The 14,391-nt window shown below is 45.2% G+C and overlaps 1 protein-coding gene across 3 annotated transcripts in view; it reads right to left on the bottom strand.

Annotated features, from left to right (window-relative positions):
• Nucleotides 1-1,919: 1,919 nt before the first annotated feature.
• The window catches only part of LOC133373926 (collagen alpha-1(I) chain-like), a 152,371-nt gene continuing 139,899 nt past the window's right edge, over nt 1,920-14,391 (bottom strand). For 2 of the 3 annotated variants that reach the window (XM_061604349.1, XM_061604347.1), the window contains exons 60-68: nt 14,184-14,237; nt 12,796-12,813; nt 11,260-11,313; nt 9,920-9,982; nt 8,028-8,193; nt 6,894-7,000; nt 6,057-6,137; nt 5,470-5,658; nt 1,920-4,956 (exon numbers count right to left, since the gene is read on the bottom strand). In XM_061604349.1, coding sequence (XP_061460333.1) covers nt 4,807-4,956; nt 5,470-5,658; nt 6,057-6,137; nt 6,894-7,000; nt 8,028-8,193; nt 9,920-9,982; nt 11,260-11,313; nt 12,796-12,813; nt 14,184-14,237 — 882 coding nt within the window. In that variant the 3' untranslated portion in view covers nt 1,920-4,806. The remainder of the gene's footprint in view (nt 4,957-5,469; nt 5,659-6,056; nt 6,138-6,893; nt 7,001-8,027; nt 8,194-9,919; nt 9,983-11,259; nt 11,314-12,795; nt 12,814-14,183; nt 14,238-14,391) is intronic. The other variant, XM_061604350.1, reaches the window with a different exon arrangement.

Genomic DNA, 14,391 nt, shown 5'->3' on the forward strand with positions numbered 1-14,391 from the left:
TAAAAACAATATACAGATCAACATAATCAAATTATAAGCTAAAAAACCATTCATTAATTCAGTTGTAACATAAATTAATCTGTCCCAATCTTGTAGGCCTGCCTAAACAGCCAGGTCTTCAAGGCTCGGCGATAGCTGGACAGGGAGGGAGCATGTCTGAGATCGAAAGGGAGAGAGTTCCAGAGGGTGGGGGCCACAACAGAGAAGGCCCTCTCTCTGGTCCGTACCAGCCTAGCTGTTCTCACCGGTGGGACCGAGAGAAGGTCTTGCGAGGCTGATCTCGTCAGGCGGCACAATCGGTGATTCTGGAGGCGTTCCTTCAGATATACTGGACCGAAACCATATAGGGTTTTAAAGGTCAACACCAACACCTTGAATTGGGCCCGGTAGACAACTGGAGCCAGTGAAGATCTAATAACACTGGGGTGATATGATCCCAGCGACAGCTATGCGTAATCAAGCGTGCCGCCGCGTTCTGTACCAGCTGTAATTTCCGGACCGTTTTCAAGGGTAACCCCACGTAGAGCGCATTGCAGTAGTCTATGCGAGAGGAGACCAGGGCATGTATCACCTGAGGGAGCAGGTGAACAGGAAGACAGGGACGCAGTCTCCGTATCAGATGTAATTGATACCAAGCTGCCCGGCTCACTGCTGTAATCTGAGCCTCCATGGACAGCTGGGAGTCAAGTATGACCCCAAGACTGCGGACCTGGTCCTTCAGGGGTAAACTTACCCCATCAAGCATCAGGTCAGTAATTCCTAACTTCCTTTTATCTCCCACAAGTAATACCTCAGTCTTGTCGGGGTTCAGCTTCAGCCTATTCTCTCCCATCCATCCACTTATGGATTCTAGGCACTTGGACATGGTATTCACAGCCAACTCCGGTGAGGACTTAAAGGAGAGATAGAGCTGAGTGTCATCTGCGTACTGATGGCACTGCAACCCAAAACTCCTGATGATTGCTCCCAGCGGTTTCACATAGATGTTGAATAGCATGGGAGAGAGGATAGAACCCTGTGGCACTCCACAATGAAGAGGCCAAGGGTCTGAAACCTCATCTCCCAATGCCACCCGTTGCTGCCTATCCGAGAGATAGGAACGGAACCACTGCAAGACAGTGCCTCCTATTCCTAATCCCTCTAGGCAGTTTAAAAGGATACCGTGGTCAACAGTATTGAAAGCCACTGAGAGGTCCAGGAGGACAAGGAAGGTGTATTCACCCCTATCCAATGCCCTCCGCATATCATCTACCAGAGCGACCAAGGCTGTTTCCGTACCATGACCAGTCCTAAAACGCAATTGGTATGGATCTAAATAATCCGTTTCCTCCAAGTGTGTCTGTAATTGCGCAGCCACCACCCTCTCAATCACCTTGCCCAAGAATGGTAAATTAGAGACTTCACTCATCTTTCCCCTTCTTTGAAGATGACTCCTCACTGCTCTCTAGTGGTTGCAAATTAAAAGACTGACACAACCGATGAACGTTTTGGTAGCACTGACAGAGCTTGGAAACGTTACTTTTTTGAACTACAACTCCCATCAGCCCCAGCCAGCATGGCCACTGGATTGGGCTGATGGAAGTTGTAGTTCAAAAAAGTAACTTTTCCAAGCTCTGCGCACAGAATACATTTGGGTTTTTTGCATTGCCAGTGTTCTTGATCCCTGTGGAACTTGTATAGGTGGTGTGGGAAACCTTTAGACCTCCACATGTTGCCAAACTACAATTCCCATCAGCCCCAGCAAGCATGGCCAATGGCTAGGGGTGATAGGAATTGTAGTTCAACAACGTCTGGAGGGCCAGTGTTTCCCCACATCTCTTGTATAGCTTTGGAATACATTTAGGACCTTCTCCAAACGATAGACCATCATCAAGTGGGGTGCGCGAGTACAAACTACAATAGGAAGACCCACGTGTCCTACTTTGCAGAGAACAGTCGTTTATTTGATCCCAAATGAAGTTTAAAAGAGCCATCAAAAGGGCTAGCCCTTAGAGATGCCTGACAACTGCTAGCATCTAGACAGCAGACTGAGCAGGCACATCAACCACTATGCATTGTTGTTTCTAATTATAGGCATTATTTCTAAATTGGAATCTATCCATATAAATTAGCACATGCAGGTTTTTCTTTGTCCTCTCGTTTTGGTGATACATTTCCCCTTTTGTGCCGACCCAGAACTGCAAACACTTAAGTCACGATCAATGAGTTCTATGCCCCTTTGCAAAAGGAACTGGAATTGATTGCTCCCCTGCATCCACACACTGATGCTCACAAGCCACAGTAAGGCACGGTTCAAATTTTAACATTCCAATCATCTCCAAAATTGCCCTCCCTGGTCCCATACCATTTCCTGGTGATGGGGATGAAGAACTTGGATGCTTTTGTTTCAGAAGGGCAAAATAAGGCAGCCGGCGAACCAGTCTTTGCTTTTTTGTCTGTTGACAGGGCAGGAAAACATGCCTCGGTTACCCAGACGTTAAAACAAGACCCCAGACCCCTGGGATCCTGCACCAAGTGCGGCACTTTGAAAGTTGGTTACCACCAGAGAAGGGGAACCTCCAGCTTGGGTGCATGTTAAGAGTGCACTCTCCCAGGTGAGAGATTGGGTGGGACGTGTTGCTAAGGGCATTTGCTTGTTTTAGCTGGTTAGATGTCCTGTTTTCTTTACCCAGCTATCTGGTTCAATTGGAAATTCCAATGGTTGTCTTCACTGCAGTTTAGTTCAGTTGTTTTTATTAGGGAGTTGTTCATTTGATTGTGCTATTTATTGGACTTGTTTTGATGATTCTGTAATTTGGGTAAATTACCTTTTCCTGTATTTTTTTTAAAAAAATTTCATTTCATTGTTCCTCCTCCGAGATTGAAACATTCAAGGGGCTAATAAATATTTTATAATAGCGAGTGGGTGGGCCCATCCATTTTTGGCCACATTCACCACTGGCACCACCTCGGAGGCTTGTTGAAGGGCAAATGTGGCACTTGGGCCAAAAAAGGTCTCTCACCCCTTATGGGGGCGAAATTCTGCTGAGTTCACATTTAAAGCTGAATCTATCAAATTCACACTTTTTGTGCTGTAGTTCTCTAATCAATGCTTTTTTAAAAAAAAAATGCATACATTATGATAAAGTGTGCATAAAAATGAATATATTAGTGAAAATAGACAACAATGTGTCGTACTTAGAGAAATTGCTTACAAAAATATGCACATTAATCAAAACTGCATACAGAAATGTCCAGAATTAGGAGAAATTCACTTTAAAATGCTGATGACTTTTCATGAGCATTTTTAAAAAAAAAAAAAAAAAATCACAGATTGCTGCAGAAATGTGGAGAACCGAATTTAAGATTGGAAAAATGAGCAAGAGAGAGAAGCAAAACGGACAGATCCTTCCATCCCTACGAGATGGAATGTAAATTGTGCGAACATGCATGCTTTCCTTATGTATATAACAGCTGAGAAGATGGATGTGTCCTTGAAATTCAAATAGCAGCTTTGGAGCCGGGATTTCTCTTGTGCAGGGCGAGAAAGAGTTAAAACTCCCCCCCCATCCTCCATGGTCTTGAAGTCCCCCCGTAGTTGCTGTTTACTTAACAAAAGCGTGCACGTTAATGCATATTTCTCTGCCCCTCCCCAAGAATCCACTAATTTGGGCAGTGCTGGCTAGGGCCAAGCAAATCTATCAGTTTCACCTTCCCATTTCTCCAATCTTAAGTTCTGTTCTCCTCATCGGTTTGTGGAATTTTTTTTTAAAAAAGTCCTGCTGAAAATTCATCCGGATTTGGATGTGAATGTTGCCTGTGTACACATTTTTGCAAAGCAATTTTCCTTAATACAATGCATTTTATGTACATGCATTTTGGTAGACACGGTTTGTCTGGAGAACTCAGAGCGGTGCAACCTTTGGAGGATGCCTGCATTTTGGTTTCTCGTATTGTTTTGGAAAACGTGAATTAGGTAGGTTCACCTTTGAACTGAACAAAATTCCTCCCTCCTCCCTAACGACAGTAAACTTCTAGTTCAGCCCTTAGAGGTGAAAAAGGGATGCTAATCTATGTTTACAGAGGTGCCAGGATTTTTTTTTAATTGTGTTGTATTTTATTGTGAGGGTGGCGGCGGAGGTAGAGTTCAGATTAAATTTATGTGGAGCGCAACTGTTTGATTGTTATGGAACGAAAACTGAAAAGGAATAATTGGCTGCATTTTTCCAACATAATTAAGGGTTAGGGTGTTTCTTAAGGCACAGTATCTTTAATAGCTATAGATTGGGCTGAACAGGACAACCTTTTCTCATCACTGGTGGAAATCCACCTGGATTATGTGGCTGTTCTATATACAGACCATAAGAAGAGGAGGCAACGCTCCTCAAAGGAAGTCAGTAACTTCTCCATTGTGACTTAAATTAACACCTTTTATACATATATACTGTATTCAGAGAAACAGGACTTAAAACAACGCCCTTCAGAAAGAAGAGCGGTTTGTGACCAAAGGTAAGTTTAGACAAGGATTGTGGCAGCGGGTGGTTCCATGTCAGTGGAGCAGTGGAATCTGCTCCAGGTTTTAGTCCGAACTTTCTAGAAGGTGCTTCAGCTTGCCCAGCTCCTTGAAAGTTCGGACTAAAACCTGGAGCGGAATCCACTGCCCCACTGACATGTCCAGTGACAGCTGGTGGCTCCAAGGAACTCATAAATAGCAACAGTGGCTTTTGAGAGCCAGCTGGATCTGTACAGGGTCTCTCAGGGTCTATCTTTTCTCTGAAGTTTTATTTCCCCAAGAGGAAAAATTCACTCATTGGTTGAAAGGCGATCTTAGCTGAAGCAAACAGGCCCAACTGTGAACCCAAACTGATGAGAGGCATCGCCATTGTGAAACACAGCCAGGTCGCGCAGAGGCAAAAGGGTAAGGTCCTCCGTGGAGAAATGGAAGATGGTGTCGATGATGAAAGATTCATTGTCCAACTGAAAAACACACAAGGTAAGTTATAGCCAGGCCTCTGTGATTGTGTGCAGTGTGATTCTGGAGAAGCCAGTATTAATGGGCAAGGAATTCATTTTTCTCAGAACCAAATCTTTCATTAAAAAACAAAACATGCAAGTTTCTAGAGCTTATTGTTTTAAAGATAGGCTGAGAAATGTGTATGTAGGCAAGGGCAAGGAACCTTTTATTCTCTGGCAGGCCTGATCTGTATCTGCCTTAGCCCTTGTGGGTCATATTTCGGGCCGCCCACCTGTCAGTCACCTGACATCACAATGATCTCCTCCAGAGAGGCTTACTCCATGATCAGGGAAGGCTTTGCATGGAAAACTTGCTAAAACAGAGTTGTTATCCATTTTAGCCAGAGTTTTCAAGGCAAACCCCTTCCTGATCCTGTAAGCAAGGCAGCTCCCACTGTCCATCAGCTGCGATGGGACAACCGGCAGCTCATTTTAAGATGACGTCACTTAGGAGCCTTCCGTCTTCTGCCCACTTACTGTGCATCCTTGAAGGACAGCTATGTAGCTCTGCTCCTGGGAGTCAGCAAGGAACTTGATTTCCTTTTCCAGTTGCAGCTTGCCTCCATCTGGATGGGGTCTGCAGGAATAGGATACCTTCTGGGTGGCCTGGCTGCTATGAAGTTTCAAGAAGCGGAGCTGGACGGTGCTTGTACCCTGGTACTCCAGCTGCAGGAAAAAGAGGACAGAGCCTAGGGCATCATCATCACCATCATTTTAAAAAAAGCCCTAAGGGGACAGGGGAATCCTAAACAGCCGATGCTCACTGGGCATGGGACTGGGGGCATTGTTAGGGTTAGAGGAAGGAGAGAAAAGAATGGAATTCTGGGCTCCTGCTGGGAGGAAGGGCGGGATATAAATAAATGAATGAATGAATGAATAAATAAAATAATGGAGAATCCACGAAAAGGGCATGGCTGGCTGGCTGGCACCCTGAACAGGTATTACTCCCTCTGAATTCTGTCTTCACCACTGGGATCCTCCCCTCCTTTGGGAGCCCTCGACTTGCCTGTCCTGCTTGGAGGCTTTTTGTGACAGAAACCTCAGTGCGCTACAGGGAAGCTTACCAAGAATCCACCGGGCAAAGAACTGAACCACTGGAAGGTGCCTTCTGACACATATGCCCTCAGCCAGGCCTTGATGGGGACCTGAGGGTTAAAAAACACACAAAAAGAATTCAAACGCACATCACAAATTTCTTCAAGCTCTTCTTGCGCGTGGAACGGTAACTCGGATTTTGGTGTGACTCCCCATTTTGTAGGAACAGCATATCTGTTGAGGTACGACAGGTGTCCCCTCTCTACTTTCTGGAAGCAATCAAAAAACATTTTTGCTTTGACAAGCTTTCCCACTGAGAAGAAAAGGTCTGTCTCTACCTTAAGTGTTCAGTTTGTATTGTTTTAAAAGCCATCTTCAGTCATTTTTCATACTGTTTTTGAAAACGGTTACGTGGCAGCCCCACAGCGGTGCATCTAGCACCTTCACTGTATGGCTTTTGTCTTATGCTGAAGATGCACCTCTTTACCCTGGCCTTTGACACTTGAGATTGCATAAGCAGGTTGCCAGTAGCTTTGTTGCACAATCTGCTGCACAACAACATATCTGTTGCCGCACTGGGCTCCTACTGGGAGAAAGGGATAAATAAATGTATCCAGTAGCCCAACTGTTGAGTTGGATTCCTCTTTTACACAACATTAAAATTACCCATCTGTTAGCGCAAGAGCCTTTGCGGTAGCAGACAGAAGGTTGGGATGATTCATCATCATCATCATCATCATGTTTTATGGTATGTTTGTAAATTGCTTTGAGATACCTGCTAAAGGAGATTCATGCATTCATTATTAAAAGATGCTGAGGAATGCATGAATGGCCTTTTGCCCTGGTCAGAAACATTAAACTCCTACCTGATTTTGCACAGGAAAAATACAGGTCTCTCCCCCTGCTGTGAAGTTGCAGAATGCCACCAAAGCGTCTTGGGGGCTGCCTTGGTTGGGATCGATGTAATAATATCCTGAAACAAAATTAAGTTAGCCCACAAAAGTTACAAGCCTCCTTTTTGTTTTACTAGTCTGCTAAGAGACTGGAAACACTGTTTTCATGCTTGTCATAGAATCAAAGAATAGTAGAGTTGGAAGGGGCCTATAGGGCCATTAAGTCCAACCCCCTGCTCAATGCAGGAATCCATAGAGGACTCCCCTTCCTTTGCCGCCAGTGTAGCTTCTTAGCAAGGTAACAGGCTGCAGATACATTAGATCCTTCAAAAGCAGCCAGATCATTCTCTCTGGCTTCGGTTTAAAACATGTTTGCCCGCAGCTGGACACATCTCCCTTCCTTGCAGTTGATTTTAGGACTGCCCATAGCAAAGCATTGGGCCAACCACTGTCTCTGCCCAACCTACAGCAAAGTGTTTTCCTTGGAGAACACTACGGCGTGGCAACAACTTTATCTATCAACCAGTTTTGATTTCTGCGTGAAGCTGATTTCACGGAGAAATGCACGGGAGCTGCATTTCCCCAGGTTTTGGAGTAAAAAGGGGCGAAGTCTGACTAGCATTGTGTCTTTCCAGAAAACAGAGCTGAAGATGGACTGAAGCCAGCACAACTGCAAGCGTGTCTCTACCCTAAAGCAAACGTCATTCTACCAAGCAGGCTTGCGGAGGAGGGCCATTGCTGAATCAGCACTGAAAACTAAGCAGACTGGTGGAGGAGCCCATTATGGAATTCATTCCCACAAGAGGTAGTGTTGGCCACCTACTTGGGTGGCTTGAAACAAGGATTAGAGAAATTCACAGAGGATAAGGCTATCAACGGCTACTAGCCACGATGACTATGTTCTCCCTCCACTGTCGGAGGCAGATGCCTCTGAATGCCAGATGCTGGGAATCACAAGTGAGGAGAGCTCAGTTGCATTCAGGTCCTGTTTTTAGACTCCCCATTGGGGCATTTGGTTCGCCACCATGAGAACAGGATGCTGGGATAGATGGGCCCCCTTCGGCCTGATCCAGCGTCAGGGCTCCTCTGATGTTCTGACATTCCTACCGTCTGGCAGGTGGGGTTGAGCCAGCAAAAGTTCTTTGCAAGTGGCAGCCGGGTGGTCTCTGGTGCCATTTGGGAGGCCCACCAGGAGCATCAGTTCTCGTTCCAAGCTGTCCATGAAGGTCCACACCATGGCGGAGTTCAGCTTGTTTGCTGAATAAATCAGGCGCTAGCAAGGGAGGAAGAGGCCCGTGTCAATAAGAGAAAAAGAATCAGAAGACAAAGTCCAGCCGCTTGTAAAATTGCTGATCTCTAACCAATGGTGCCAGTTAAATTCTCTTTCTCAGGCTGCAAGGACCAGAGCAAGATACCTGGATTCCAAAGCAGGAAAATTATTACGGACAGCTGTTTCCAATTGGATGACAGAGATGGGAATTAACAACAAAAATAGACAAATGATATTCCTCCAGGAAAGTATCCTTTATACCAGGGATGGGAAACCTTTGACCCTCCAGATGTCCCTGGACTTCAACTCTCATTATCCCCAACCATTGGCCATGTTGGCTAGGACTGCTGGGAGTTGGAGTCCAACAACCAGAGGGCCAAAGGTTCCCCCATCCATGCTCTACTAAATGGTATTGAATAGCATCTCTGCCCGATGTTTTATTTGGGCATAGGACACTATCAAATCTCGGGGCTGGAGAGATGGTTTGGCCTTCCTTCCCTAAGACTAGCTATTTCAGTACATGTTGCCATTTCAGTTAACATGCCAAACTTTGGTACTCTTTCCTTTGACTATCAGAGCCTTTTTTAAAAAATGCCTGTTCTTTCAGGAACAATTTTGGCCATTCACTTTTATGTTGTCTTTTAAAGTATCAAATAATATGATTAGAGGGACCAACAATCTGCTCTCATTTATTGTAAACCATTGAATTTCCTTTGATACATTAGTTCAGAAAGATTTTTATCTTGTTGACACCGAGTCATATCTAGATTAGGTTAGACAGATTCTTCACAATGGTTCTCCCTCCCATTAATACAGTCTGAGTTTACAATGCCTTTAGTAAAGATTTTGTTCCACCGAGATTCTACAATTGGATTTCCTCATATTCTTTTCCATTTTTCTTTAGGATCATTCACCCACACAGATGGTGAGCAGATGCTATTGTGAGGAAACAGTTCTGACATTTCTTTGGATTTTGTTTTCCGTTCAATGAAAAATGTCGTCAGAGACATTTGTAAAACCAGTGACCCTCCTGATGTTGCTGGACTTCACCTCCCATCAGCTCCCAGCCAGCATGGACAACTGCAAGGGATCATGGGCGCTGTAGTCCTACAACATCTTCAGGGCCAAAGGTTCCTCACGACTGTCAGAGAAGAATGCATTGTCTGGATCCTTAATTTATTACTATCTTAGTATTTCAGTTGGAAATGCTGAAAATAGAGCTGAATGGAAAGTTAAATATGTTTGGCTCAGATGTTAGGGGAGGGATTGGGAAAGGTTGCATGAAATTCTGTTCCCTCATATTTTTTGTCGCTGTCTATTAACATCATGGTGGCAGCTCCAACAGCAATTGTGCCCCCTGCAGCTGGATTCCATTTTTCCTTTGGAAATGAAAAAGAATTCCCTTCCCAGAGTGGGGAAAAGGTGTTTTCTGCCCTCACTCTGAGTTGGCTTGCTTCTTGCCCTCACTCTGGTGTTTTCTGGGGAGGAACTGTAGGACTGTCCTGAAGCTAACTCAGAGTGAGGGCAGAAACAGGAAGCAGTGCATCTTCCAGCCCCAACTCTAGCATCTTCTGGGGAAGAAGAAAAAGATGGACTGCCCCCAGCAGTGGTGCGGTTGTTGGGTGAATGCTGCGGTTTGTAAATGAGGGTTTGTAAAACCTTGTTCACTAGGGCTGTGCATCCGGTCTGGATAAATCCCGGATCCCAAATTGTCTCTGGTCATACCCACCTTCAGTTCTTCTCTGGAGATATTCAGTGACGCACCCTGGGGTCCAGGAACACCAGGTGGGCCCTAGAAATAACAAACAGCATGGTCAGTCCTGCCTTGGAAAGCCTGGTACTCAACAGGTACAAAAATGCATATATTAGGGGAAAATGTGTATAAAAACATATCTATTAGTAAAAACAACATACCAAAAAAATGCATTATATTGGGGAAAATTGCTTGCAAAAATGCAACCGGCAACCGGCACGAAAATGCTGTCAGATTTTCATGCGGATTAAAGAAACAACTGCAAATTGCTACAGAAATGGGGAGAGTTGAAGGTGGGCAAAATGAGAGAACCAAAATCGACAGTTTCATCCATTCCTGTTCTTGAGAGACCCTTTCTGCTACCCTTGAACGCCCTTCCAGGAGCCACAAATGAAATGTAAGCTCTTCCTTTGCCAGATTGTTGGGAGGATAAAATGGGCTGGGGAGAGGGGGAAGACCCATGTATGCTGCCTTGAGTTCCATGGAGGAAGTTTAGGGTAGAAATGTAGTAAAATGTATTTGCAAGCAATAGAGTTATCCCTGGCGTTTCCCTGTTGCAAAAGCCCAGGAAACTCCATGGGTTGTTCAGTCTCCCTTCCCCATGAAGGTTAATGGGAAGCAAAATAGTCCTCATTAGCATGTATGTTGTCTTTCTTTTAACAAAGGCGCTCACTGTTTCTAGTCCTCATGGAGGAAAAGCTTAGAAGTACATGATTACCTATTAGCTACCGGGCTAAGTTCAAGATGCTGGTTTTGCTGCACAAAACCCTATACAGCTTGGGACCAGGATACCTGAAAGACCGTCTTACCCCTTATATACCCAGTCGATCACTATGCTCTGCAGGCGAGGGCCTCCTGCAGATACCATGTTATCAGGAGGTCTGTTCCGCACAACACAGGAAATGGACCTTTCGTGTAGTGGCACCTACATTTTGGAATTCCCTCCCCTTAAATATTAGACAGGCACCATCTCTGTTATTTTTTCGGCATCTATTGAAGACTGTCATCTTTCAACAAGCCTTTTAAGTAGAGACCTTATCGCAGTCCAAGTCTGTGTTGAAACTGCTTTTAAAGATGTTTTTAAAGCTTTTTTTAAAAAAGATTTTTTAAAAGATGTTTTGTTTTAATATGTTTTTAAGGATTTTTGTTTTAATATATGTCAATGTCTGTTTTTATGATGCTTTAGAGTGTTTTCAGTGGTTTTGTTTGCTGCCCTGGGCTCCTACAGGGAGGAAGGGCAGGATATAAATCTAATAAACAACAACAATAATAATAATAATAATGATTAAAAATACAAAAAGGGCAGCTTAACTTACAGGCAGGCCTTGCTCGCCTTTTGGTCCCGGGACACCTTGCAAGCCTTTGAGGCCCTGGCAAAAACAAGAGGGGAGAGAGAGAACTTAAGAATGACCAAGATTTGGACAGTATTTGAGTTACAAGGCAGGGGTGGACTCATTTCAGCCATAAGCTCATGATGAGACTTATAATTCCCTCATCCCCTTACCTCATCTGCAAAATAATAAGGGTATTGGTCTACCTTACCAGACTGGTGTAAGGGGAACTTGAGTCATGAATGTAGACACCCATTGCCCTGCTAGGTAGAGAATCTGCACTATCCCGTTCTGGCCAGCTGGTGGTGCTGCAGGACAACAGCTCCCTGCTTTTGAGGCTGCCACAGTGGTTTATGGAGTAAGAAACCAAGACCCTGGTTTGAGACATTTAGGTGCGCAGACAGGACGCCAGGCAAACTTGGGCAGCTGTCGGGGCCCAGGTGACCCCCCCCAGCACAGTCCAGCCACCCTGACCCCCTTTCAGCAAGCAAGCTGGGTCTGGGAGCCTTTGGCCATTCTAACTTTGGTGCAGCGGTTAGAGCGTTGGACCTGGGAGACCAGGGTTCAAAACCCCTCTTGGGCATGTAGCTCACTGGGTGACCTTGGGCCAGCCACACTCCCTCAGCCTGTCATGAGCCTCGCAGTTCCAAGAGGGTCTGGACCGGAGTGGCGGTGCTTGACAGATGAGATAAAGGCAGCAGAGAGGATGAGTGAGCTGGAGTTGGGGCGGGGGAAGACCCAGCCCCTTTGCCTCTGGTCATTAGGGATGGGGTGCCAGGGGACGGTCTTCCTGCATGAAGCGAGAGTCCCGCGAGTGAGCTCGTCATGCCTTGCTCTTTTGAAAGCTCAGCGGGAAGAGCGTGGAGGCTTGTTGGGAGATCTCCGTGGCTATCGTCCAATTTAACACTGCAGGTCCTGCCTCAGACTCTTGATTTGTGACCCCCAGGAGGCCCTTGCTTCACCTGTACTGAGTTTTCCTGAATAAATCTCTCTCTGTGTTCCTTGAAAGAAAAGCCTTGCTGGGCTGGCTTGGGGATGGGAGCCAGGGGACGGGAGCCAGGACACAACCCAACCTACCTCACAGGGTCGCTGTGAGGATAAAATGGGGAGGAAAGGGGGGAGAGAAACCATGTATGCTCCTTGGCATTCCTTGGAGAAAAAGTGAGATATAAATGCAACAAACGAACACATCTTCCACAATGGTTTGGAGCACCTGATTAAGGGCCTCCCCTGCCATTTTAATTCCTCACAGTGTCCCCAACGCAAGATTGCATCAGGTGCTCTGTGGCGCTGTGGGAAGTGTGAAATGGCAAATGGGGGCCTGTTGAGGTAGCAAGCGGAGGGGGGCTTGTCCTGTCAAGGCCCTCTCAAATCTGGAAACAGGAAGAAAGGGTTGATGTCCACCATCAAATGCCCCAATCTATGAAAATCAGGAAGGTGGTTTTGAGGGCGTTTGGATAGAAGGAGAATTAGCCATCTAGTTCAAGAACAACACTGGCAGAGAGGGAGAGAACTACTTACTTTTTGTCCGGGTAAGCCCTGGGGAGTCAAAGTAAACAAGATACACATGTGAGAAGAACTATATATATATATATTGGTCAAAAGAGGTTCTCCACCCCTAAAATAGTAATATTATGTCTAGTACGCACTTTACCACCGAGCTAGGAAGGCAATGGTAAACCCCCTCTGAATACCGCTTACCATGAAAACCCTATTCATAGGGTCGCCATAAGTCAGAATCGACTTGAAGGCAGGCCATTTCCATTTCAAGGTCCATCCCTAACAGCAATCTGTTTAATAGCAGTCAGATTCTTTGTTTTTCTAGCCAAGCGCTAACTAACTGTTAGAGCCATACAACAATGGCACCAATTACCTAGAGAGGTAGTCAAGCTCTCCAACACTGGAAACATTCAAGAGGCAGCTGGACAGCCATCTGTTGGGAATGCTTTGATTTGGATTCCTGCATTGAGCAGGGGGTTGGACTTGATGGTTTTATAGGACCCTTCCAACTCTACTATTCTATGATTCTACTCTGACTGGCAGAGGGAGGGGCATTACCCATCGCCTGCCACTTCAGATCCTTAGATGCCAGCAGCCCTTGGAATGAACTGGTTCGGTTTGACAAAGTTCACTGGATTAATTAAAAAATCTCTGAACTGCAACTGAAAGCACTTGCCATAGTTGCTGGCTGAACTGAACTGGAATTAAGTTTGTTTTGGGGCAGAACTTTCTCGTTCACCTTCGAGTTCATTCTCTTGCATGTATTTATTACTCTTTAGACTTTGTGGTTTTTAAGCATAAAGATCAGAATTTGGGGTGGGATAAATTAAACAATTCACATTCCACTGTGTGTGCATTCCGACGTTTTCTTTGTCTTCTTAAGTATATTTTATACTTCAGAGCAACAGCTCGTAACATCCTGAATGCTGAAATGTTTTTTGCCAAGGAGAGTTTAGAGGAACTTGAACTGAACTGCGCGCTGAGCCAAACTAGTTAGCTTTGTAAAAGGACTAACGTGAATGTGAACTAGCTCCTTCTGTGGACATGTCGAACATGAAATAGTTCTTTTTTTAAAAAAATGAACTTTCCAGGCTCTGGATGCCAGGGACTGAACTTGGGACCTCGGACATGCGAAGCACATCCTCTGCCCCCGAGCTATGGTAACTGAAGTGAAGGTCACTTTAAAAAGGTGGGAGTGGGGAAGGCTAGCAAAACTAACAGAGTATGAAGATATGCAGCATTTGCATTATTCCTGCAAGTGACAGAATCCTATGATTCTCAGGGGACTTTTCTTAGTGTGGAATACTTGTCCTATAAGCCACTGATACCAAGAAGCAAAACGCAGCACATTTATACCATGCAGTTCCTTCATCCCAGAATCCTTTGGGCCAAAAAGAGGAAAAGCTTACGGGAATGCCAGGGCGCCCCACAGATCCCTCCGAGCCATGTGAGCCAACACCACCCTGGGAACAAAAAGAGATATGGCGCATTATAATGGCACTCCAGCATCTTGGACTTACGTCTAACAATCTGTTTTAGCCACAGGTATTTATTTATATTTCATAGATTTATATACCGCTTAATACTAGAACAGCCTCTAATGCTTTACAAAAAAAA

Source organism: Rhineura floridana, chromosome 20 (genome assembly GCF_030035675.1).
Source record: "Rhineura floridana isolate rRhiFlo1 chromosome 20, rRhiFlo1.hap2, whole genome shotgun sequence".
In the NCBI taxonomy this organism is placed as follows: Eukaryota; Metazoa; Chordata; class Lepidosauria; order Squamata; family Rhineuridae; genus Rhineura; species Rhineura floridana.